Source organism: Misgurnus anguillicaudatus, chromosome 19 (genome assembly GCF_027580225.2).
Source record: "Misgurnus anguillicaudatus chromosome 19, ASM2758022v2, whole genome shotgun sequence".
In the NCBI taxonomy this organism is placed as follows: Eukaryota; Metazoa; Chordata; class Actinopteri; order Cypriniformes; family Cobitidae; genus Misgurnus; species Misgurnus anguillicaudatus.
The window spans coordinates 33008368-33036272 of NC_073355.2; the positions used below are offsets into that span (position 1 = coordinate 33008368).

Here is a 27905-nt window from a genome sequence, read left to right on the forward strand (position 1 = left end):
TTAGGTTTCTGGTTGATAAGAAGGCTTTGACCGTGCTCTGTGAAAAAGCCTGGGGCTTGCTTAAAGGTTGTCTTCTGTGCCAGAACAATCCACAATGGGTAAGTTTTACCTTATTGTTATAAACTATGACATTTTACTGATTTCCAAATCTGTCATATCCCTGCTCTTTACTGCCAAAACCACTGTAAAGATACAAAGCAACCATGACACCAGGGTTCCTGCGGGGTCTTAAAAAGTCTTAAAAAGTCTGAAATTTAGAAAGTTAAATTTAAGGCCATAAAAAGTCTTAAAAATGGCCAGATTTTCACCCTAGGTCTTAAATTTAATTAACCCAAGTCTTACATTTCTTACCTCCATTTATTCCCAAAAAGGTTGTCTGAAAAAAAAATAAAATGGTAAATTAAAATGCCTCAGTGACGTGACGGAGGAAGAATGTATTTGATGGGTGGGCCTCTAAAAAGAAAAGTTCTGCACTTTGCGTGTCACTGAATGTCTCTTCAATCCAGTTTTTAATCATTATTTTTTAAAGAGAATACAAATGTTATATTATAATCCACGCAATTCATGCCATAAGCTATATTTCAGATGTTGTTGATCCGACTGTATACTGTAGGTTTGGCGAGAAAAATCTTTTTTGTGTTAATTTAACCAACTAGCCCGTGGCATGCCAGTGCATTTGCAAGGTTCTGAAACCCAGAAGCGAAAAAATCAACACTGCTTTATTGAAAATCAACTGAAACAGTCAGGCCGTCAAGTCCCGCGCCATCAAAAATGAGTCAACTTTAGTGTTACACAGTTTTCATATGCAGCCTACAAATGCGACCTCTGGAGGCTACAGCCTTCGAATTTAGAAACGGCCTTGTTTGCAACACACAACAAACCACGAACAGCCTTTTAATAGTAAATTTCCTTTTCATTTCATTATTGTGTAATTAGAGAGGGGAATAAATGCGATGGCGGTATAGTGCATATTTATGCATATAACATATGGGTGGAGAAAGTGTAAAACATGTTAACAAGCCACATATCAGCAGCTGACCATACTGATCTTCCCATGTTAGTGGATTTTATTTGTCAAATAAATAAATAAACAAAGATATAATAAAAATATAATGTTTTGAGAATTTCTGAGATCATTGTGCCGCTTTGGTCTTAAATTTCACTCATAATGGTCTTAAAAAGGTCTTAAAAAGTCTTAAATTTGACTTTGTGAAACCTGCAGGAACCCTGGACACGTCTTGTAGAAGCTATTTGTAAGGAACTTAGTTTTCCAATAAAAAAAAAATCACCATTAATCCAAGTGTAATGGTTGTCTATTTAATGGATTAAATGGATTTTAATGTTATGCACCACATTGTAATGGCATTCACAACCATTCACAACCTTAACAAATGGAAATTAAGAGCAATCGTCCACTTATATTCTCTCAACTTAATTCCACTAGACATTCTGCATTCTGACCTTAATCAATGAAAACCTTTACAGACATCTGAAACTGATACATCGTCAAAGGATGTCATTATCAGCATAGATATCAGTTTTTTAGTATAAGACATTAGCAAGAAATACTTGAGAAATACACATCCACAAGTTTCACCCAACCCATCTTACTATTTTGTGGAAAGTCCAGTTTTTCTCTTTATGTTAAATCAACCTCTTCCTATGACGATACAGTAACTGACCTTTCACTGGGCCGTCCCCATATGCCGCCGTTCCGTTCTTCAAGTCCTGCTGATGGCCGTCATTGATGGACAAATTGGCTACATCAGGAGAGTGCTGTGAGTCACCCACCTGTCCAGAATTCATGTGGTCCTGATGGTCCATATTGAAATGATTTCAGTCTGTAGAGTCAAAACAGAAAATGCTTAAAATCATACGTTTTGTGTGACTATTTTGCATGGATAAAAACATTAGATGTTAGCATTAGAAACACTTCTGTGACTAAATAACTTGGGGGTTATTTTTGTAACATCCGTTTAAATTATATTAAGCCATTGCAGTCACACCAGACACGATAGAGGCGGCTATCCGTGCGTAGTTGGAAGCTTGAACATTTGAGTTTACTCGCTTTATTCGTGCGTAAAATATTCTAGTCATTTGAGATAAATTGCGGAAATTGGCGTCATGGGAGAAGCTTCTGCGACTCAGCTCGTTTCCTGTAATCACGTCACTACTACAGCAAGGTCCTAATTGGTTAACGCCGCAAAAGTTCAGATTTTTCAACTCGCGCGTTTCCGCGGCAACGCTCAATTCGCGCGGAATGCGCCATCCGCATCGCATGTTCCACGCCTACCGCGCAGCAGGATGCCTAATTGCGTCTTTCAATTGACTTAACATGTAAATCACTCGCGCTTGACGCTTCTAATGCGTCTGGTGTGAACCCTGCATTAAAGTTCTGCTTAATTAAGGGTGTGGCCACTTGAGTGACAGGTGAACTGACATTGCTGTCACTGCCGTCGAGCTAGTCACCTCAGCTTCACCCACGCGAGTGATGCGCGGTGACGTGAGGCCAAGATGGCGACTGCAGGCTCCGCCAACTATTGGCTTACAAAAAATCTATGGGTGACGTCACGGACACTACATCCATATTTTGTATGGTTAGAAGAGTTTTCTTCCTCAAAGCTGCTTGCCATATAAACACAAAAATAAGATTGTTGACACTAGTGTAGATGTTCTCCATCTAGTGGTTTGCACGAAACCAGTCTGAATTTCAAAAGAAGCTTAAAAAAACAGAACCTTATAGCAGGAACTGGATTATTTAGTATATAATGTCATTATATGATTCATGACATTTCCTTTTCATAATGCACACCCAAAGAAAAGTGTATCCTGTTCTCTTGGTAGCGATCATTGATGTGCTTTGGCAAGTATGTGTCTGTCCAAATGTTTGCTTCCTGTTCCTGTTTTTACCGAGAGTGTGGTTTTCCTGGTTAATTTTAGTAGTTCCTCGTAATAGCGTCTGTACTGATATACACTCCCAGAAGAGCTAATAGTAAATCCAGCAGCATCATACTAGGTTAGCTAGTTCAACCTTATCTCACAGGAGAATGTACCTATTTTCTGTGGTAGCGATTTCGTGTGAATTCATACAATGGGAATATTACAAAAAAGCATGAATTAAACTCCACTCCTAACCCTAATATCACTGAGGAGATAGCAAACTACTAAAACATACAAATGACATGGTACAGATAAATATAAATTAGCCACTTAATTTGAGGTAGGTATGTAGTAGGTACGTAGTTATTAAATTGTGTTGGCTAGTTCACATGCAATGGTGTTACATCCCAAAATCCTTTCCATTGATGACCTATGTGAATGCAATGGGACACCTTAATGTTATGCCTGGCTGCGACTGACTGTGCAGATTTGCATAGCAAGGTCATCTGAATGTGGAGGTTATACGAAAACCTACTCGTTTTAGGCGAGAAATGCTGTGCAGATGAAAATAGTGGAAAAGGTGCATCGATGGGTTTGCATTTGCCATTTACATCATCCTCAAAGTCAAAGCTTCAACATATAGATATCCTCCAAAAACAGTCGTCATAGATTTAAATGGCGAAAGCTGCTTGTTTATGTTGTTACTGCTGAAACCGTCTATAGCGGGGGCTTTGAGCAGTGACCCACAACCAGGAATGAATGCAGAGGGCATTGCCCTTCATGTTTGGTATGGTGGCTTGTTGAGTTTCATTGAACTTTATGGTTTTGTACATGTACAGGACAGGACCCATCAACCTGAACCCAAAATGGCCTTTAAAGCTTTGCTCTATACAAGCCTTTTCCTTGGTACTAGAAAGACACACATTTACTAAGGATTGAGTAGGTGGGGCATTATTCTGAAAATTCCCCAGGGGTCGCTTCTTTCTTCTTAATAAACTCTGAAAAGCCATGTTTCCCTGAAGCAGAACCGGTGCAAATTTAAGCCCTATTCCCTCAGGGCCCTCATCCATTATTCAGACTGAGCTGTGATATCTGTAAACAGTATTTAGAAACCATCTGCACCCACAGTCAGTCCAGAAATAAATAAGCAACGGCAATCACTAGTGCATCATTTAGGTATTGAAAATATTTGTCAGAAAATACACAAAAAAATAAAGACCAGAATAACAGGTCCTGGTTAGGCAGTGATTTGACTGCAAAAAAAGTGGCTCTTTTATACTGGAATAGAGCCAAGATTATTAAAGGGGTCATATTATGAGATTTTTTTTATATATAAGTATTTGGTGTCCCCAGAATGTGTATGTGAAGTTTTAGCTCAAAATATAGCAAATATAATTTATTATAGCATGTTAAAATTGCCACTTTTTAGGCCTGAGCAAAAAATTTGTCATTTTTGGGTGTTTTCTTTAAAATGCAACTGAGCAGATGAAATGCAAACACTGATAGAGACAGAGCGCAGTTATGCAAATTTGAAAACCACGCCCACCGGGGGGAAACAATCCAACCGTCTCCATTGACTTTGTATGGCTAGAGGTCGCCTCCTTGTCATTTCTGGCTTATAAAAAAAAACAGAATAATGCCTAAAAGCTGCTATGTGACAATATGTACAGCTAACAAGCCAAAGAACCCAGAAATACGTTTTTATAAGCTGTCGAGGCGTAAAACCCAGCCTTTAAGAAGAAAAAAGTGGATCGCCGACTACGTTTCCCCCTAGTGGACGCAGTTCTACTAGTAGGAGTACTATGAAAAGTTGCCTGTTTTTCTAAGCGGATTTAAAAGAGGAACTATATTTTATGGCGTAATAGCACTTTTGGGAGTACTTCGACTCGCCTGAAAAGTCCGCTCCCCTTCTCACTCTCATAATGGGAGAGGGAGGGTGTTACTGCGCCGAGTCGAAGTACTCCCAAAAGTGCTATTACGCCATAAAATATAGTTCCTCTTTTAAATCCGCTTAGAAAAGCGCTACGTTTTATTTTGTACCACCAAACTTGCGTGTATAACTACTCGTCTTAAATAGGAAAAACGTTGATGTGTTTGGTCACTTCTAACTTTATCTCTAAATGGTACAATTGAATGAATGGGGCTAAGCTAAATGCTATCAAAGTGTTGCAGCGCGCTCCAGCGCTTACGTGCACGCACACAGATGATAGAGGGATGTATCAACAATTCTTAGTTAAGGTAATAACATATTTTAATATTGAAAATGAGTAGACTATTCCTTTAAGTGCATGTTCAAAAGAATAATTAGTTGTTTTCTCTTTCTGTTTCTCTGTTCAGGAGCAGATGTGAATCTGCACCCTGTGCTTCAGTTCTGCTTCCTCTGTCTGGGAATCAGATTTACAACCAAACTCATTCACGGCACTTGACCTGAATAATCCCGATCACTACTGACCAGTGCAAGGAGAACAGCGCTGTCACTTTAAGAACTGTCTGCCCTTCTGGATTTTTCTGTCCTTCCTCCTTTTTGTGGTAAGGGCTTGGGACAGAGTAGAAAGGACTGAACTGGAATGAATTGCACGGTAAAGGTGGTTTGGGTAATGATAAGGGGTTTTTAAAAGACAATGAGCTGAAAGAGGCATGGCCCTGATCGGTCGGTCGCAGGGGTGAGATAGAGAAGGGTAATGTGAGTTGGCCAGCACCCAGGGACGGACTACTCTCATCTCATTAATATTCAGCACACGTAATTGCAGAAAGCAGGAATAGAATTAGAGAGCAGAAAAGAGGAGGGATGTAGCATGGGGTGTTAATGTGCAAGACACTAATGCAAAGAAACAGTTCAACCTTCTGTCCTGTCAGGCCACATGGTTATTCTGAAAAACTGAGACATTTTCCTTCGTTTACACACAAACGGAGAATTCGCCTCTGAATCCGATTCTTTCTAAAATCTTCGGTTACACGGTTGCATGTAAACTGAGTATGCGCCAGAGCTCGCACCTATGCCAAAAGTGCGACCTTGTTCAAAAAAGGAACAGGAAGTGATTCATTGCTGTTTTCGGGATTCTGATTGGCTTATGTGGGCTTGAGCTTCTCGTTACACCTCCACCTAGAGGTTTGGCATGGCATATATACATGGGTACGTGTCAATTAACACTTTGAAAACTGCCATGTGTGCACGATGTTATTTTTGAAACCGGAGAGGTTAAAATGTCCGTTTATGAAAATAGCCGGCCACGTGTAAACGTAGTCTAAATCTTAACTTTAAAGAATTTAAAATAAATACAAACACAGGCATATATATTTTTTATTTTACAATAAGTTTATGTTCACTAAACAAAACCCACACATGTAACTTTAGGATTTACGTTACAACTAACAAAACTATTCAGCAGATAGAGTGGACGGCCATTTTGTCAGGATAAGAGCCATGCTCTACCCTTTCAATCTTACAGTAAACAATGTGCAGAGGAGGGTAAGTGCTGAAGCGGGGTATTGAGGAAGACAATACAGAGAGGTACAGAAAGAAGAGAGAATGTGTGAGGGTTTTCACTAAGCTGAAAGAACAAGAGAGGGTGGGCGAAAAGAAGAGAAACAACAAAGACATGACATAAGAAATCAAGGAAATAAGAGATTGAGAGAAAGAGGTCAAGGAGGGAGAACACTTTAGGCGAAAGACAAGGGAGTGATAGACACACGCACAGCCTGTATTATACAGCTGCAAGCGGGCGTCACATACAGAGGACAGGGGCATTGTGGGTAATTTCACTGCATTCAGCTCTGTCCTCTCTCATCAGATCATGTTATTTTGCCAGGGCGTGTTAAATGATTCCACAGCATGGCAGATCTGAATAAAAAGCTTCTTGAGGGTCACATGTTGCCCACCAACAAACTGTATCTAATGGCACTATATCAAATACTGCCTTAAGCCCTTGCAGTCCTCTTTAGAGTTTACACTTTGGTGATGTAATCCCACACAGACTGTAGTCCACTTTACCGTGGGTTCACACCAGCCGTCTACCGCATCTAGTTAGCCGTTTGAACATTTTAAGTTTACTCGCTTGATTCGCGCGTTAAATTCTAGTCATCAAGACTGATCGAGAAATTCGCGTCATCGGAGGGGCTTCTGCGACTCCGCTCGCTTCCTGTAATCACGTCACTACTAGAGCAAGCTCCTGATTGGTTAACGCGCCGCGTTTTTCTGCCAAAGTTAGCATTTTTCAACTCGCGCGTTTGGCGTGTCAACGCTCAATTCGCACCATTCGAACTAGGCGGAATTGCGCCTACTGTGCCGCGCTACACGCCTCATTCGCGAGACCTCCAGACGCGCATCAACACGTCTTCACATTGACTTAACCTTGAAATCACTCGCGCTTGATGCCTCTACCGTGGCTGGGGTGAACGCAGCAATACATTTGCATCAAAGCGGGTTCGACAAAAAGCTGTCTGTGAAATCCCAGTGCTATCTCGTTGTTTGTACATATTTTGCAAGGTGGCTAATTCAGATTAATTTCTACGACCATATTCTTACATTTTTGTATGATTTATTTTTGCCCCTGTGATGTTGGGGTTAGGGGCGTTTCTTTTATGATAATCATACAAATCACTTTGTGCGAATTTACATAAATTAGCCAACTCAGAAAATATGTAAAAAAAATTATAAGATCAGGAAATCCCCACAGTCTCAGTTATTTTACAGATGTGTGCACATAATGGCCATAGGCATCAAGTGTGCCATTTGGGTCATGCATGGCCTACACAGTACAAATGTAATATAGCGGCCAGTAAGTATATCTAAATGATACAGAGGACAGTTTAGAAGATGATATAATATTGAGAGATCCAGTGATGTGTGTCAAACGTCATGCTGTGTAACCTGTCAGTGGTCATGGTGTGATGAGGATCGACCATTTTCCGCTAAACTGACCCTGAGTGACTTCTGCTCATTCAGATGGAAAAATGACCATCTGGTAAAATCTCAGCTTCTTGCAACCCGGTTATCAAAAGGTAGATTTGTGAATGGCTTGACATGATGATCTGTAATCCTATGTAATCATCATAGTGATGAAGATGCCCATGAGATTGAATCATCATGCCTGAGCTAATGAAAGTGTATCGAAATGCAACATTTAAAGACTTCACAATAGAGTGCTAACCCAGGAGTTAGCGAAATACTGGATCCTTTTTGGTTTATCGCAAAAAAAATAATCTCTGTGTTTAACATAAGTTAAAGACACTTGCATGTTTTGTCCAACAATGTAATCTTCACGGATGAATACAAATGTTACGAATTTTGAATTGTAAATGCATTTGCTATAAATATATAAAGCTAATTTTGACTTTTAGAATTCATAAAATTTGTGAAGATTAACTTGTTGAACAAAACATGTGAGTATTATAAATGTTTGCTAAACACAGCTTTTTTGCAACAATCCAAAAGTCTATGGGAAAAATGAATGGGCTTTTTTGCGAGAGAACCAGTATCCCACTAACTATCGGGTTAGCCTACAAAAATACGTCATCCCTGCAACACTCTAATAAATTGCTTAAAAAAATTAAGAATTGTACAACTGGTGACAAAAGATGGCCCATTGATCTTATGTGAGAAATGATTTGACAAGTGATACCCAAGTACTAATTGAAAAACAGCAAAATATGTGATCCTGTATGTAAAAACCCAGCTGTTTTCTATAGGAATGCACCGAAATGAAAATTCTTGTCCGAAACCAAAAAAGAGGAAGCCAAGGTCGAAACCGAAATACCAGAAGAAATTATGCCAATTAATAGTACCATTGCATTTATGCACTCTAAAAAAACAAACGGTGCTATATAGAACCAAAACTGTTGCTTTGGATCGTAATCATAGAAGAACCGTTTTTAGTGCCATATAGCACCGGTGAAGCACCAGTGAAGCACCTATGTAGAACCATATAGGGGCCATATAGAACCACTATAGCACCAAATATGGTTCTACATAGCACTATACGGTTCTACACAGGTGCTTCACTGGTGCTTCATAGGTGCTATATGGCACTAAAAACGGTTCTTCTATGATTACGAGCAAAGAACCACTTTTGGTGCTATATAGCACCGTTTGTTTTTAGAGTGTGGCTATTCCTGTGTACTAACTTTACTAGGGGTGTGACAGATCACAAAACTCACGGTTCGGATCACATTACAGTTTTTGAGGCCAATAAAGAAATTACAAACATTTATAAAAAAGAACAAAGTTGCACATTAAGTAAGGTCTGAAATTAGCATTAGGTACAGAAATTTAAATAAATGAATCATAACACTTAAGTAGGTTAATTGAGGGTACTGTCTCTTTAAAGCGACACCATGTAATTTTTCAACCTTCATAATAAATTTTCAAGACCCTTGTGATAGTCCATCGACTTTAAATAGGTTGACTGACATGTCTACCATAGCCTCACGGGGTCTGTATCACTTTTACTCGTACTTTAAAACTTAGGGTTTCTGGTAGTAACCAGAGCACAAAAAAACTACAAAATTTGACTGCTTTACGGCATACGTCACTTCCTCCACACAATTTTTTTTGACGTGAATTTTGCTGGAGGTTACTTAAGGAGTGTAGAGTATGACGTTAAAAAGTGGACAAAAGTCTGCAAGCGTGTGAATCCAGCGCGCATGCAAATTACATCAGCACGAGCACAGTGACAAAGCTTGCACGTAAAATAGAAACCTGCAGAAATCGCAAATCCCACAGTCGAACACAAAAACCAAGACTGTGCGCGTAAATCAACACTTGCGAGGGGAATAACAAACCCCTCGAGTACAAATAGTTTGCTCACGCGCAGCCGATCTGCTCACGTGAGCTGCGATTCTACACGCGCGAGAATATGATTCTACACACGCGCAAGTCAGTTTTAGTTTATCACTCAGGGCGCGGGGGGCACCACGACTTTGTGACATCAAATCCCATTGGCCCCTGCTACTACTGTTGTGATTGGCTGTTGCTGCCGCCTCAAGTGTTTAAAATCTTTTTTACAGTATATGCTTATGCTTAAAACGTAATGAGATAATATTTCTTTCTAAACAGCTTTATAAGTATAATACATGTTTTATAATCATAATCTAGTCAATTTAATAGTCAGGCTTGAGGATTCACCTTAGTTGTTCAAACGTAAAACGAGAGGATCAGGAAGAACGGCTGAGCACCACTAGACTAACAGTCCATAATAATTGATTGAACAATAATAATTGAACAGGATTACTAATTAATTACTTTGATTAAGGGAGGTTAAAATTGTTAACATAAGACTTGTTACTTGTTACAATTATTTGAATGCAAATGATGAATGCAATATAATCTTAAAACAGACAAATTAGGATTTTTTACATCATGTTCAAAAATAATAATTATAAAACGGGCAGTTCTGGTCGTTCATTCTGAATCTGACAGAGTGGTTGAAAAACATATCGTCAATTAAAAGAAAATGCTTCCCTGATTTGATCAGTGCAGTTAATAATTCAAGTAGTTGCAGAAATTTGTATTTTCTCATAACAATTTTAAAAACTTGCATCTCATTACAGCTTTTACTACAAAGCAAAAATACAAAGTAATTTTGCCTCCAAATTGTAGCGATTAACCAATATGAACAATATATTTAACATGATTATAAATATGAAAATATAATGAAAATATGATTAAAGACTGTGGTGTTTATTTTCATAAATTAACATTCCTCTAATTTATACATAAACATTTATTTCGTGCAACTGTTGAAGTGTGGATCAAATATGTTTGGAAGCATGCTTAAATTTACCTGCCAGCGTTTTTAAAAGAGTTGCCACCCAGCTTTAGTTTAATGCCTTCCAGAAAATTTTTCTTCTTTAAATATATAAACATCAAATATATGAAATGAAAGAACAGACCCTCTGCTTTCAAACAAACAAAAAATATGTTTCATCCTGAATGCATCAGTGTTTAAGTTGGGTAAGCATTTTCTTTTAATTGACGATATATTTTTCAACCAGTCTGTCAGATTCAGAATGAACGACCAGAACTGCCCGTTTTATAATTATTATTTTTGAACATGATGTAAAAAATACTAATTTGTCTGTTTTAAGATTATATTGCATTCATTACATTATATTCAAATAATTGAAATAACCAACATAATTATTAACAGGAAAATATTCAGTATTAGGTCAATTCCAGCAGTCTTATGTTAACAATTTTAACCTCCCTTAATCAAAGTAATTAATTAGTAATCCTGTTCAATTATTATTGTTCAATCAATTATTATGGACTGTTAGTCTAGTGGTTCTCAGCCGTTCTTCCTTATCCTCTCGTTTTACGTTTGAACAACTAATGTGAATCCTCAAGCCTGACTATTAAATTGACTAGATTATGATTATAAAACATGTATTATACTTATAAAGCTGTTTGGAAAGAAATATTATCTCATTACGTTTTAAGCATAAGCATATACTGTAAAAAAGATTTTAAACACTTGAGGCGGCAGCAACAGCCAATCACAACAGTAGTAGCAGGGGCCAATGGCATTTGATGTCACAAAGTCGTGGTGCCCCGCGCCCTGAGTGATAAACTAAAACTGACTTGCGCGTGTGTAGAATCATATTCTCGCGCGTATAGAATCGCAGCTCGCACGCGAGCAGATCGGCTGCGCGTGAGCAAACTACTTGTACTCGAGGGGTTTGTTATTCCCCTCGCAAGTGTTGATTTATGCGCACAGTTTTGGTTTTTGTGTCCGACTGTAGGATTTCCGATTTCTGCAGGTTTCTATTTACGTGCAAGCTTTGTCACTGTGCTCGTGCTGCTGTAATTTGCATGCGCGCTGGATTCACACGCTTGCAGACTTTTGTCCACTTTTTAACGTCATAGTAGAGAGCAACTTCTATTATGTGACTCTGTGGCACCGTGTTAGTGTTACGGACCTATGACACGGGCGACCCGGGTTTGATTCCCCTTTAAGGCAATTTTTTTATAAACCCACGATCTTGATTCATACATAAATGCGATCTTCTTTATAAATGACGGCGATTATCTTGCATATAGTTCCCTATATTCAGATGCTGCAGTCACGTGTTCACGTTTTTACCTTTCTTTTACTGTCTGGTATTTACATTACAATCCAGGATGCTATAGCAGTCAAACTTGCTCAAACTCACACAGTGTAAAACCAAACCCTATTCATTCACCAATCAGATCCGAGCGTTTCTCTCCTCTCTTCCTCATTTGCTGCGTTCCGCTGTCACTTGCGTGACGCATAACAAAGCGGCAGACCTAAACACATCGGTTTACTTGGATTTGGAGCGACAATTTTCACACAAAAGAGAGAAAAAACGAGCGCCATTGCGGAAAATCCTGGTGGCGAGGGAGAGAGAGAGGATGCAACAATATTTGTTTGGAAAAAGGCAAGGAAATACTTCTGGTCGTTTCTCAATTGGAAGCCTGCAGCCTCCGGAGGTCAAATATGCAGGCTGCATACGTCATCAAGCCTGGTTTATTAAGGTAACTGAGTATTACATTCGTAAGTCATAAGCATACTGCAACAATTTACGATTAACTAAGTATAATAGTCAACTTTATATTTGTTAATATGACAGTCTTGATGACGTATGCAGCTTAGAAATACGACATCCGGAGGCTGCAACCTTCAGATTGAGAAATGGCTTCTGCCACGAGTTCCTCATCAGATAGTTGTAACATGACTGTGCTTCTCCCTGATGCCTCAAAATGTTGATCGTTTAGCATTTTAAAGGTTTAGTTTTTAGTTTAGTTTTAAGGTTGGCCAGTTCTTTTCCTTTGCGACAGTGCTGCAACGCTTGTGGCCTCTAGGGGCGCTAGGCATGAAAAATACATGTCTAGCGCCCCTTAGTGGCCAAAAAGTTCCACGGTGTGCCTTTAAGACCAAATAAGCACAGACTGGTTTCTGACTGTAATCTATACATACACTTAAGACATAAACAAATGTTTTTATTAGGAAAATAATTCTGTGGAGATAAAACGTGTCTCTCCGTGTATGCACTACTGAGTGCTCTTAAACCCACGCGCACACACAGATGGAGGGCGTATTCCAAACAGCGCAGCATAAACAGTCGCTCCACATAATTCGCCAAATGTATTTTAATGGACTACAGTTTGAGACACAGTAGCGCAACTCTCTCTAAAGATTACACATTAAGAGTTCTTATATTTGAAGGGCATAGTGATGATCACGTCTGACTGGAGCTGGACGGGATACATTCAGCCGCATGTGCGTCTGTGCATACAGAAAGCTGCTCACTTTAGCGCCTTTTTTTAAATTGCTTAAAATCATTTGAATATTAACATTATAAACTTTCCCTACTTAAATTTGCATATTATCGCATGCGAGCCAATCCGTGATCCGTACTGATTCACGACCTAGGGAGCTAGGGAACGGATTGTAACACAGGGATAAATACGTCTACAGCACAGACATGTTGCTTTAGACAAGCACGTGCAGGTCACGGTTTCTGTTTACGTCATCACAACATTTCAGCCGTATTGTTTCGATGATAAAAGTCTTTTGGACGAATATTCGGTGCATCGCTAGTTTTCTATATAAAATCATCCAACATATTATAAAGAACATCCTGCAAAAATAAAAAGATCAATGATTGAAATCCAACTTTGATGCTCAAATTAGATTACGAGACTGCATTTCACAGACAGGGTCATATATTATCTTTGTCTGTTTCTGTATTTAGGTTATCTCAGCAAGAGCATAAAATGAGGCAAATCTCCTGCTGGCCAACAAGATAACAGCAATGCATGAAGAAAAGGCAGACGTCAACAGAAACCAGCTGATACAAAAAGAGAAATCAATGGACCAGTCATCATGAATACAACATGAGCCAAGAAACAAAACAAGGTCGGTTTATATGCCCACAGTGCTCTCAAAGACTTAAATGGCCCCAACAGTCCATCCAATAACACATCCTCCCTTCTTTATAGTTACTGTTTCACATCAATTTTACATCAATGTTGGTGCCTTGGAAAGTATAATTGATTAAATACAAAAAGCACACACATCTCAAACCATATGCAGTACAATCATGTTTGTGGCTTTACAATTTATTATAGTCATCTTGCAGTCCATTTACCTGTCTTTGTTCTGTGGCTTGTCTATCATCCAAGCCACTAATACATTGGCCAACAAATTTACCAACAAATTATCCTGACCAGAAAACAATGCAGAAAATGTCAAATGGCTTTATTTCAAGGCCACACTGAAAGATTTCATTGTCTCTCGGTCTGACAATCAGGATATCTAAAGGTCAAAAGTGATCTGCCATCATGCCTATAAACGAAAGTGGTTGTTATATTCGGGCTAACGGACCGGAGGCGGGTTCACTAGTGTTGTCTAGACAAAGTCACAACCCTGGTTCACTACACACTGACCGTTTCTGGGCAGTCATTATTACCCTGTAACTAAAATACTGGCTTGTTTAATATCTCTTCTCCTTTAACAGCCAGGAGAGATTCTCATATCATAAGCTATCACATTAAATCAACCAGAATGTCCTCTGGAGCTCAATCCCAGTTTCTCACTTAATTTATGAGACTCTTTTAGAAATTTCCAATTACACAAGTGCCCTGATTGTCGTGCATTTGACGGGTTCGTGAGTTCGTTCTCGAATAAGTCCGCAACAATGCAGGAGGGTATAAAAAACCAGCACCAGTCCTGCATAAGGGGTTGACTTCCTGTGGTTACCCTTTGTGAAATCTATCAACTGTTGACAATTTGTCATCACGTACAGCGAGTTTTTTATTGGAATTATTATGCGTGTGTTAGGGTTGTTGACAGGGATGGGCAACTCCTGTAGCTACCCTGTCCGCACACAGTTGGGTGCCTCTGATTCTGACCTAGTTTCGTCTTTCCCAGCTAGCAGTGCAGCTTACAGCAAGCCCCCCCCCCCCCCCCCCTTGTCTTTCTATCTTCATCGCAGTTTTACCACTGGCGCAACAAGATCAGGGCTGATGGCTGCATGTCACTGTGTGCCAACTGCAACATTTATAGCATGTGATGTCTAGTCAGGTAAATTAATACTAGCAAAACCAACCAGCCTAACATAAAGCTTAAAACACATGTTTGAGCTGTCTCAACTGAAAATAACTTGAACTGTCAGATCTTAAAATATACCAGTGCTATTGATTTGTCTCAAGATTCACACCAGTAACGTCTTTTCAGTGGGTCAGTGACAAAAACGGTTTGTCAAGATGAGAAATATATATTTTTTTACTTGTTTTAAAAGCATGCATCAGGTTTATTTCAATGCACTGTGTATTTATGTTAATTGTATGCAATAAAAAATTACATTTGCACAAATTTTATGAAAGTTTAGACTGAATGGACCTGAAAATGTCAAATGGTGTAACCGCCAATTGTGCCAAAGAATGAGAAATATTAAATATTTTATCCACCTTGATGGCATGTAAGCGTATAATAAAAATATATATATATATATATTAAAATATAATTTTATTAGTATAAACCATTTTATTTCTAAATGTAAATTTGAATTCGTTTTTGTAATATTTGTTTTTAAATATTCTTTGACAAATTATGTAAAAATTTATGTAAAAAAAAATCATATTACACTAAACTAGAAGATATTTTATTCCACTTTTTTTTAGGAACAATTTATATTTTAATAAAAAAAAATACTAGTTACACCAATTGACACAGAGACCAGTTACACCACATTGACATTTGCAATTATCCCCCCAAAATTATTTCAAAATAAAATAAAACCAGACATTTTAGACTTGGTCCTCAAAAAAAGAGAATGTATGCAAGTATCTGCAAATTTATTTTGAAATTTTAACCCTTTGACATTTAATTTATCCATACAGACACAAAATAATTATCGTCACGTCATTGACCCTTATAAAAGATGCTTAAACATCTTAATTTAAGCCATAGATATGTACACTAGATGTCGCATTGGCTACGGCAGTTCATTGGACCGAATGCGTCAACTAGAGCCACCATCTTGAAACAGGGGAGCCCCGCATCAGAGCCATTGTAGGCAATGGTGTAACGAAAATAAAATCACAATAAATCGTCATGAATGCAATTTTCTTGGGTTTTTTTTGGTTCGTTTAAACAGTCAGACATGTATTTAGCATTGAGTCCAAAAAAATAATTAAAGTTTTGATATTATGAAAATCTACTTTTCTAACTATAATGCATAGTGCTAGTAGGCCTATCATCCATACGCAGCACAAAACTCCTGCATCGTCCATGAATTCGAAGTACAGACGAAGATAGCAGCTTTATCTAGCTACTTCCTATGAGAAGACCCCTGTTCTAAGATGGCGGCGGTTTTGACACATGCTTAGAACCCCAAAGCGACATCTAGTGTGTGTGTATATATATATATATATATATATATGAATTTAAGTAAGGCCTAGTCCTGGGCCTTAGCTAAGGTAGTCTGTGAAACCATGCAGACCATAATGTATTTATGAAAAAAAAAATTGTCAATATGTGTGTTCCTTTGGACTTGAACCAATGAACTTTTGCGCTGCTATCACAATGCTCTACTAAATGAACTACAGGAACATACTGTCTGTTCATGTATTCCAACCAATCAGAGCAAAGAGGGTTTCTATATATATCTGTACCTCACCTCCATCCTGTGACAGTTTTTGCAGCATCCCTCCTCCACCCCATCGCCTCACTCTCTGCTGGTACATCTATCCCAGTTAACTCTTTCCCCGCCATTGACGATTTATCTCGTCATTAAAGAAAAAAAGTGCTTTTCTGCCATTGAGGAGTTTATACAGCAATCCATGTTTCCTCTATTATCCACTAGGTCAGTGTTTCCCAATCCTGGTCCTCGAGACCCCCCTGACAGAAAGTTTTAGATGTCTCCTTAATTAAAACACCTGATTCAACTTATCAATCTCCTTCAAAAATGGTAAACATGTCTCCCTAGCGAGCTGATGAGTTAAATGGTGTGTTAAATAAGGAGACATCTAAAACTTTCGGGGAGGGGGGCCTCGAGGACCAGGATTGGGAACCACTGCACTAGGTGATGTTCTTACCCACCTTTTAAAACACTAAAGCTCTATGGATCCAAATGCTGTGAAAACTGTGTATGTTTTGATCATTGCTCTGAATATGATCTCTAACAAAAGTCCTTTACAAAATATTTGGCATTTTTTGAAGAAACCTACCCATATTTGGGAGGTGATAAAAAGAGAACTAATTTTTAAAGCAGAGGGTCTATTCTTTCATTTGTTATATTGTATGTTTATATATTTAAAGAAGAACATTTTTTGGAAGGCATTAAACATTTGTAAAAATCATAAAAAATGCTGGCGCTGGCAGGCAACTTACAAAAAAAAAACGCTGGCAGGGAAGGAGTTAAAGAAAGGGGAGTACACTGGGTTCAGGCAGATATTTCAAGCTCAGAGCCATCCCCTTTTACAGAGCACACCATATATGCTTTATCTCATTACCTTATGGATGACATGTTAATGCAAACTCGTGAAACAACAAAATGGACAGTGGTTGTCAATTTATGCATTTCTTCACCGTTATCATTGGTTTGATATTTTGTGTCACCCAAAGTGTGCAAATACCTTTTGTGGTGACTTCATGTAAATAATAGAAATATAACATCTTTAGATAAACAAAAAGATAAAAAATTTTTTAGAAAGAAAGCAGTGGTGATTTGCCTTGATCACCTGCTCAACCAGCACAGATGTACTTGATAAAGAGACGTAACCTTCCCATCTGCCATGCTGCTTTTAAACCTGCAGTCCCCACATTCCCAGTAAGGGACATCACACCTCGCTGGACCGAACCTGAACATTAAATTAACTGACTGGCATGGCATCTCTGTGTTTGTGTGTTGTATATAAACACTCGCAGACTTCAACTGTCATGCTGCCAAATGAAATTGCTGCTGATAAGAGCGTGATACGCTCAGCATATGAAAATGTTCAGTCCTGTTCTAAGCACTGGTGGCATTTACATAAACGTGCTGTACAGATGCTGGAGTGATGGGAAAAATGTCAGTCTAATGATACACATATTGTGTAGTCTGCTGTGGATGTAGATAAAAATTAGACACAAACTGGTATTTAAAAACTCAAATAATTTTGTGATTTGGAGCGTCCAATTTGATTTCAGTCATTGATTTCAATCTTTACCATTGTCTTTTCACAGACTGTCCTACATATATATGACATCAACTAGTTGTGCTATAGCATCTAAGGAAGATTTTTGTGATCTCCGGCCGTCGCACACAGGAAGTTAGTCATCTGTTGCCATGGTGCGTTAGTGAGTTAAACTGTATCTCACGCTGCATGGTATCTGGCCTACCAGACCAGAAAGACATTCACTCGCTGTCTTTGTCTTCAAATAGCACAAAGATTTTAAATCTGGTTGGTTGGAGCCAGTAAGAGCTCCAGTAATGGCAGATGCATATAACCCTGGATGTTTCTGAGATCTGATTTGGTGTTAAAGGCTGTATTCTGGCACCTTTGATTGAATCAAAGTGGACCTTAATGCCATCCTTATTTATGGGGAACTCACTGCTCCCTCTGAGTAAGTACAGTCAAAAAACATAAGATACATTGCATACTCTGATATTTGTCACATCATAGTGTTTGTTTGATTTCTTTTCAGTCACTCGAGATTCAAAACTCCTTGGCAATATAAATGAAAAGACTCCACACGCTTTATAATGGACTAAACTGGACTTGAGAAATCAGACAACCACCATTTTGTCTATACTTACGAAGAGTAATGCTATCCAACCATCTGCTTGCCAACAAACACACTTCATTGCATGGTTGGTAAAGTTAAATTACCAAATGTTTCATGGATCTAATTGCCATAAGTAATTGAATTATGACTGGCATAACTTCACAGCAAGATATCCGGCTGTGGGGGATAAATTCGATTTTACACCCTCTTAAAAAAATTAAGGTTCCACGAATGTTTTATAACAGGCTGAACCTTTAAACATCCACATAACCTCTCTGACTCATTAAAGGTTTTTTGTAGCAGAAAATTATTTTTTAAGTTATAAAAAGGTAAAGAAGATCTGGTTCGTTTCAGAACCTTTGACTGAGGTGTCTAAGGTAAAAAAAATATATATATACATTGATAGTCTAGATAGTCTATATGGACCAAATGCCGACCGTTGTCTCAATTGAACTTCTAACCCCAACACCAGAACGATGGTCACCGCTAGGAATCATGCTGAAATAACAACCCAAATTTCATTTCGTCATCTTTTAAGGATAGGCTATACGAAGGCGACAGTGTAGTTTGGCTAAAGCAGGCAAGCATGCTGAGACAGAGATGGGCGTGGGGGGAGGAAGTGAAACATGCACGCGCACCGCTATTACCATCCATTTCAGATGTTACAGTCAAGATTATCGCATTCGCAATATGTATTTTTAAAAATATAAAATACTTACAAACAAAGCGAACAATAGGATGGCTTAGATGATGAGTGTGATCGAGTGCAACAGCCGTGATGGAGAGAGAAAGCGAGAGAGAGAAAGACGGGGAGGGCGGGGGAGCAAGGTGTGTCCGGTTGCCTTGAAAAATGCAGAATTAAGTCTATTTAAGAATGTGTATCAAGGATATACCAACCGCGACGTTTATGATTTTTTTTGCGTTTTATGCAATAGGAAAATATGAAATAGATATGCAATAAATGTTAAGGGTTACACATTATTGCCTCGTTTTATTTTTAAGTGCAGTCATTTGTTATGTATAAGCTAATATTAGAAAATATAAAATGTATTATCGACCTATAGACTAGCCTAATGTTAAATCAGCATAACTGCAGAGTCGTCTAGGAGACAAAGCGCCATGTGATGTTGAATGTCAGCTATTACAGCGTCGACATGTGCTTTTTACAATCAAACCCTTTATAATTCATTTCAATATAAACAGCGTTTAAACCCATTGTTCAAGAATCGGGATCTATCATGCAAATCCTGTGGAGGCGCGTGTCGCCGAAGGATTCACGCGCAGCATCAGCACCATTTTCTACAGAGCACACTGTAAAAATCGCGTTACATCGAAGGGTAAAGCCACCGTGCGGATCAGCGACGCGTCGAGTAGGTTTATACGCAGATAAAGCGAGCAAAAGCAGCACAAAGGCTCAGTTTATCGATTTATCATTTGTTATGGCCACAAAACAGCCCACTGAAAACACCTGCGCCGTTCCCTCATGCTTTTATCGACACCGGTATAAAGCACATTACGCAGCCTTGAGCCTTCATTACAATTCTTCTAGGTTTTTCCACACCGGCATAGCAGCGCGAGCGCATGAAACGCTGCACAAGGCTTTTCTCATGTTTTCTAGAGATTTGAAGCGTGCAATCAACCCCGGTCAAAAATCATAATCACACCCTTAAATGTTTACATTAAAGAGTCTATTGTGCATTGAAACGCTGACGACAAGTACCGTTAGATGCAAAAACATACCACTATTTATTTGCACCTTTTTGTCGATGTAATATGAAATTGCATTTATATTATATTTATTTATTTTATTTCTTTCTTTCCTTTTCAGCAAATCCACAAAGGCCTGCCTTCCCATTATGTCCAAATCACACACCCATCATCGGATTTACAACATCCTAAAACCAAGCGCGCGCTTTGCAGTTGCGCGTGGTAAAAACGGTGCCTTATAGGGTATTACACTATTTAAAATGAATCAAACTGAAATATAATAGTTTGTAAACCGGTTTCACTTACCTTTGTGGCACACTGAGTTATTGTCTGTCCAACTGCAGCAGTCAGCCAGTGAGCAGACCCTGACAGAGCGCGCACTTCCCTCAGTGTCCTGCTGACGGTGGAGGGCGCTAAAGAGCAAGAGGAATGAACCAGAAACCTACAGTATAACAGGACTGAACTACTAACAACCAGGTGATTTTGTGGATGCACTCACAAACGACTGAACTGATGCATGTGTATGTTAAGGCATAGTAAACTGTATAGACTACTACAACTTAAGATTTTGTGAGGTCAAAAGAAAAGCACTTTCGTATAGACTTAAAATTGTGCAGAGATATCAAAATAAGTATGAATGCAAGTTGCTTTGCATCAAACCATCTGCAAAATGTATAGATATAAAATGTCTATTTGTTACTTGGTTTCCTACCTTAGCACCTAAATGATGCAAAGAGACAAGCATTTATACAAACATAACAAATACAAATGTAATTGCAAACACTGTATATATTTGCATAGGTATAAATATCATGGCAACTCAAGTTTAAATGCATTAAAATAAAATAATGCATTAACCACAGATGCTTGCTGAATCAATGCACACTTGACTTATGCTTGATAAAAGTAGATGGCAAGTAATCTGTATCTAAAGATGATGAGGATCTATTTTAAAAGCAATACTAATCAGGTTTTTGTATGCATCTGATAGATTATTTAGTTTCATCCAAGGCCCATATGGATTCACAGTCTTGCTTAAAAAAAATAAAAGATTTAAGGTACACACTAGCATATATGCACATGCTTTTTAAATGATGATTTGTTTCAACCCATGGTTGGATCAAATATGGAAATTTCTATAGGTTAACTTTAACCCAGCAATTGTCATGTTTGACCCAACCATAGGTTTAAAAAAAACAGCATGCACACAGCCACACCATCTGTCCCCAAAATTCAACCATGTTCCCCAGGGTACATACCAAGCCAAGTCCTTCACCTGGATACCTTCACATTAACAATTAGTCCTTGAGATTCTTTACTCCGTTTTTACCTCCATAAATTGAAATACCAATTCTTCTCCTTCACTTTGCTATACAGTATTTCAAAATCCAGTCAGTGAAAAATGGTAATGCTGTTATTTGGTGTTGTCCACATTCGTGTGCTCTTCAGATGTGGGATGTGCACTCTGAAACCCAACAGTGAGTTCTTCAGTGAGGTTGGGCTTGGTAGGGAGTTGCTTAGCAACCAGCCTGCTTGTGAATGAGCAGGCATTTTTTAGGGTGGGTTTTTGTGTTTGTTGGAGAGACACAGAAAGTTAAAAGGTCAGTGTGTGTTGCATTGACACGTATGCCCGTGATTCATTTAAATCTCTTTTTGTATCAATACTTTTGACATGTCAACCTTTAAAGTTTCAGATTGTGTTCTCAACAATAGGAGGTACTGAGTTCTTTTGTGGCTGCAGTTTCTCTTCTGGCCGTTAGATGGCGCCTTACTCTCACCAATGTAAGTCCTTGCCTGATTTGCCTCGGATACTGTAGGCCAGTGTTTTCCAACCCTGTTCCTGGAGGCACACCAACATTACACATTTTCAACTCTTCCTATTCAAACACGCCTGAATCGGCTCATTATTAGAGATTCCAAGATGAGAAATAATGGGTCAGATGTGGGAGATATCCCAAACTTGCACTGTTGATGTGCATCCAAGAAAAGGGTTGGGAGGCTTTAATTGATTTTTTTTCTCAGTGTAAATCCTAATATAACGTGACATATGTAAAGATTGTTTTATGTTCCAAGTCTTTCACATTAACACTTATTGTATAAAACACATATTTAAGACATTCATTGCAAACAAGTGAGACATTACATTTGCTTCATCATATATCCCGGTGGAATGTAAATTATTCACAGGGCTTTATTGACCAAGACATCTGCTGTCTCATACTGTATGAGAACAGTGATGCACATTTAGTTTGGATTAAAATACTGACAATAGCAAATACAATACACATACAGCAAATAAAAAGTGTGGAATCAAATATCATCACTTTTATCTAAATAATACACAATTTGTCAGCAACATGTATTTACAGCCTATTTAAAGGATTTGTTTATTTAACAAATTATTTGCTTAATAAGCTATGTACACTTTCAGAAAAAAATGGTACAAAAGCTGTCAATTGGTCGGTACACATTAAAAAGGACCATTTGGGTACAGATACTGTATGCATTTGAGGTACCAGTATGTACAAATATGCTCTCTTTAGGTACATAAAACATGTACTTTTTTAAAAAAGTACTGCCCCAGTGCAGATGTGAGTTTGCGTTTCCCATGTATTCTGTACAGAGAATGTAAATCTATAATCCAGACACTTGTAAGACTCAAAGGGTTTTTCTTTGTCCAGCTGTTGCTTTAATCTGTTTTTATTAGAACGTCTGCACATTCAAAGATGTCTGTCTTTTAAAATAAGGTGAATCTTTATTTGAAGGTAATGTGCTGAGACAATCAGAGCAGAGATACGTTTATATTATATATTTTTAATATTCATTTGACACAACATCATTGATGCGATTTTATATAAAAACAACTGTAATGTTACAAGCAGTTTCAGCAATAAACAAGCAAATGTAATTAATTTGCAACATGTAATGTTTACTCATTTAACAGAAAGGTAGTTCACGGCCATTAATGTACAGTGTTGTTCTGAGGGATTGTTGATAACTGCAGAGGTCTGTCACATTATAGGATAAGAGAGAAAAATGTGACTCTAAAAATGTCTGGGTTATTTTTGACCCATAATGGGTAAATATTGGACAGAACACACCGCTGGGCCAAAATTGACCCAATGCTGGGTTGTTTTAACCCAACTGTTGGGTAATTGTAATTCATGGTTGCATAACAACAACCCAACATTGGGTCACTTCCAACCCAGCATGTGTTCCGTCCAACATTTTCCCATTATGGGCCAAAAACAACTAATTTTTAGAGTGTGGGATTTACTATGACATTTTAAATCTCAATAGCATTCATTATAATGTTTAAAATGTTAAATACATTATTTGAGGTATTTACTACAGACATTTATTGTTGGTGTACTATAATTGCATAAAAACATTAGTATTACATTAATAATTCAAGTCATTCTTAATAATTCCCCTAACCTCTTGTTTATCCAGCCATGATGTGTTTTACAAAAGCTGTGGAGAAAAAGAATAAGGATAATGAATCTTCTATCCATTTTCATAGCAAAGAACATTGGTAAATAACGTTAATTGTTTTGATATGCAAAAAATATGTCATTCTAAAATGTTTATATATACAGTAATACAAATAATGTAATACAGCATTATAAGAAGAGTTCAGATGCAAAACCCTCTAAGTGCGTGTGACACATTTTCTTCTAAATGAGCATTTTTATCAAAGTGATAAAGTGATTTTTAGTAATTTCACTTTAATGGGTATTTAAAAAGTTATTAGTCTGTAATTGAAATGCCTTATTTTTACAAATGTCACTATTTAGCCATTTCATTGGTATTTAACAAATATGGCTGTATTTTGCTGCAAAACCATCTTAAAGGAAAACACCACTGTTTTTCAATATTTTACTATGTTCTTACCTCAAATTAGACAAAAACATTTTTTTCAATGCGTACACTTAATCTTTGTACAGCGCGCCGTCAAGGTGCTAGCATTTAGCCTAGCCCCATTCATACCTTAGGATCCAAACAGGGATGAATTTAAAAGCTACCAAACACTTCCATGTTTTGCCTATTTAAAGACTGTTACATGAGTAGTTACACGAGTAAGTATGGTGGCACAAAATAAAATGTGGCAATTTTTTAAACGGATTAAAAATGAGAACTATATTGTATGGCAGAAGAGCACTTCGACTTCGGGTGCAGTAATATTGTAGTAAGTTTGAGTGAGTGGTGGAGTAGTCAGGAGTGATGATATTACTGCGCCTGAGGTCAAAGTGCTCCAAACAAAGTGCTCTTCCGCCATACAACACTGTTCTCACTTTTTATCCGCTCAAAAATTGCCACGTTTAATTTTGTGCCACCATACTTACTGGTGTAACCACTCATGCAACAGTCTTTAAATATGAAAACATGGAAGTCTTTTGTGGCTTTTAAATTCATCCCTGTTTGGATCCTAAGGAATGAATGGGGCCAGGCCAAATACCAACACATTCACGACGCGCTGTACAAAGATTAAGTTCATGGATTAAAAAAAGATAGGCATGTATTAATTTGTCTAAGTTGAGTTAAAAACATAGTAAAATATTTAAAAACGGTGCTGTTTTCCTTTAAGTTCAGGCATGCCTTTTGGCAAAAAGCTTGTTTCCCAATTCCACTCTATCTCTTCCAGTTACTCTTCACCGTCCTTTCTGAACAAAGATAAAAGGCTCAAATATTTGGTTAATATCCTAATATGTTCAGTAAATCTTCTTCAACCAGGTTAAATACTCTCTACAGTTGAAATTCAACGTATGCATGCTAAATCTTGGTGGTGACAAATCAGTATTTCTGAATTGAAGGCGCTTAGGAAGCATTTGATGAACATATAATACATGCCGAGAGCATTCGGTCAATATTATCTCATTTTTGACAGAGGTGGCACTTAGTGGCTTTTGCATCTGATCTCTTCATATATTCCATGTATCATATTGCATAACTTTACTGTGCACTATAACAATTATATAATTATGCATAATTTGCTACTTTATCATAATTATTTCTGCCCACATGTTTACAGTCATCTACAAGCTGTTTAAGGCAGATTGTGGCCTCTTGATTTGTAATAAGTTTGTAAAGTGATCAAACCTTCATAGTTGATGCAGCCGTTTCCATCTTCCTGTCCTGCCATCAGTTGCTCTACCTCGGCTTCGGTCATCTTCTCACCTGCAGTCAATAGACATGAGGGACTTTCTGTTGGCCTTAATCTCAAGGTAGATATTTATGAATCAAACACAGCATATCCCACAGAGATTATTTTAGGTTCCATTCTAGTAATCAGTATAATTAATTGTATTATACCACACAATATTTTACCAAAAGTGCTGTCTGTTTATTATTTTGTGTAGCTGTGTTTTGTATTTACCCAAAGTTGCAAGCACGTGCCGTAGTTCAGCCCCCATTACGGTGCCATTGCCCTCCTTGTCAAACACTCGCAGCCCCTCAACAAAATCCTCAAACGTGCCCTGATCTTTAGACTTGGACACGTGTTGGAACATTGGCAGGAATGTCTCAAAATCGATCAGTTTGGTGTTCATTTCTAGAGCGAGATTGAACATTAATAATACAAACATAACTGTACAATACTTTGTGGTGAATAATGCATTGATGTACTGTGCTATAACATTTATCTCACCCTCAGCTTTGGGTTTGCCCAGTACTCTAATGACTTCTGCATTGGTGGGGTTCTGACCCAGCGCCCTCATGACATCACCGCACTGAGCGTAAGTAATCTTCATTTCCCCGGCAAGCGTTCTGTCGAACAGCATGAATGCCTCTTTAAACTCTGTGAGGAGGAATCAGACAATATTACAAGAGAAATGAAGAGCGATTACGTATTTCAGTGTGGGACTGTTTAATATCAAAGCAGTTGGTTACCTTCGATCTGTTCAGCTGTAAACTCAATCTGAAAACAACAACAACACAAGTGTGTATACAGTATTATACTTTTTGCAAAATGTAAACAATGACTAATCACAATGGAAATACTAGAAGATCATTCAGTCTGAGCTGGCCAGGCATTTGCCAACTGCTCACTATCCACTCTCAGATGTCTCTGGAGGAACTATCTGAAGGTCATTGGACAAAGATGTGACCCCTGCTTATTATGGAGACTAAGAATAACAGACGCCTGTTTGAAGACCAAGGGGGAATTACAGTGAAACCTCATCCTTGCCGTTCCTCTGAGACAATAAGCAGCTCAGACAACAGAACAGGAATGTTAAGCTTTAAAATGGGACCTCATGTCCGGATAGCTGCGTGCCTATATGGAGGCACTTTCATGCCGCTCTCATTAAGCCTCCATCATCCTAACCCCAACTCTGGCCATCAGGTTAATTAAATTTGTAAAAGTGGTCTTGGATCAATATGAATATGTCTGCGCAGAGATGTTCAGCTGAGAAGGGACTTTTAAAACCGAAGTTTGTGTGTGTGTGTGTGAAACCTTTTTAAGGCCAAATGTTATTGACTTTAGTACTGTAAAAGGTAAACAGGCGATATGATATTTAGGACACTTCGTACTTTATATTTATAGAAAAAATAGGGTTAGTTTATTATTCTGAAATTTTCGTATTAAATTACAAAAAAAGCCAATGATGCAATAAACCATCTGCGAATTATCACTCAAAGTACAATACAGCAAGATGTTACTCTAGCAGGAGCTAAAAACAACTTAACCTTTGTCCATCTAAACAGTGAACACTTAACACGAATCCATACGGGAACTTACCGTAATGCTTTTCGGGTCAAACTCTGGCACTTTGGGTTTCTCCGGCTCGGGTGGAGGTGCTGGCTTAGGCGCCTCTTTTTTTGCTTCTGGCTTTTTTGCTTCTGGCTTTTTTGCTTCTACCTTTTTTGGAGCCATTCTACCGCAGTGATGAAGCAACAAAGACGCGTGTCAGATAAGAGACAGGAACGAGTATGTTTTTTGAGATCTTTTATAGTCGTCTCTAAGCTCCTAAGCCGCATCAGAGGGACGGTCCATACATCACCATCCTCCATAAAAGGACGGGAGATACGGCATTGTGAGATCAGACATCACAAGCCAAACCAAGCATGACAGAATTAGCATCTTAACACTATGATGCTTTCATCATGACTGTTATGCATTCAGTAGTTTGCAACTGCATTCTCAGACTTTACTTTGTCTTGTCTGTGATGAATCTGATTGCTTCTGAAATTGGGGAGAGGGCATCAGCCCATGAATGGCTTGTTTGGTGCATAATAAATATAGAAATTTAGAAGAGATACACTGAAAAAAATGATTCATTGAATTTCATCAATTTTTTTAAGGTAAGTGGTTGCAATCAATTAAACAAAAGTTTTATATCTTATTTTACGTTACTAATCTTTTTTGTTTAAATGTAGCTTAAATAAATTGATTGCAACCACTTACCTTAAAAAAATTGATTAAATTCAATGAATCATTTTTTTCAGTGTATGCACCTATAGTTAGGCGCAGACTGATCCCACAGAAAGTCGATTAACTTATTTCATGTCCATGGCACGAAATTCAGCTTCTTTCGTGCCTTGAGCATGAATGTCTTATTTGTGTCACTCGCACAAACTTTTATACAC

At 38.1% G+C, this 27905-nt stretch overlaps 2 protein-coding genes and 1 long non-coding RNA gene across 9 annotated transcripts in view; 1 reads left to right on the top strand and 2 right to left on the bottom strand.

Annotated features, from left to right (window-relative positions):
* maptb (microtubule-associated protein tau b) overlaps positions 1-21796 on the bottom strand; it is a 48093-nt gene extending 26297 nt beyond the window's left edge. For 3 of the 7 annotated variants that reach the window (XM_073857495.1, XM_055194481.2, XM_055194479.2), the window contains exons 1-3: positions 21578-21790; positions 20625-20731; positions 1683-1841 (exon numbers count right to left, since the gene is read on the bottom strand). In XM_073857495.1, the coding sequence (XP_073713596.1) occupies positions 1683-1824 (142 nt within the window). In that variant the 5' untranslated portion in view covers positions 1825-1841; positions 20625-20731; positions 21578-21790. Of the gene's footprint in view, positions 1-1682; positions 1842-19330; positions 19465-20624; positions 20732-21577 lie in introns of those variants that run through there. The other 4 variants (XM_055194482.2, XM_055194484.2, XM_055194483.2 and 1 more) reach the window with 3 other exon arrangements.
* LOC129436388 (uncharacterized) lies at positions 1-24216 on the top strand. The gene is made up of 7 exons (XR_008641800.2): positions 1-98; positions 5218-5409; positions 13594-13757; positions 20440-20561; positions 20663-20795; positions 22007-22100; positions 23772-24216. It is a non-coding gene; the product is annotated as an uncharacterized lncRNA (long non-coding RNA).
* On the bottom strand, positions 23152-27572 carry myl4 (myosin, light chain 4, alkali; atrial, embryonic). Its single transcript, XM_055194485.2, has 6 exons — positions 27058-27572; positions 26208-26235; positions 25966-26115; positions 25696-25869; positions 25419-25496; positions 23152-23792 (listed from the first exon to the last, which is right to left on the bottom strand). Exons 1-6 carry the CDS (start codon positions 27190-27192, stop codon positions 23764-23766), a joined length of 594 nt encoding a protein of 197 aa, XP_055050460.1. The 5' UTR covers positions 27193-27572; the 3' UTR covers positions 23152-23763.
* Between the last annotated feature and the right edge of the window lie 333 nt (positions 27573-27905).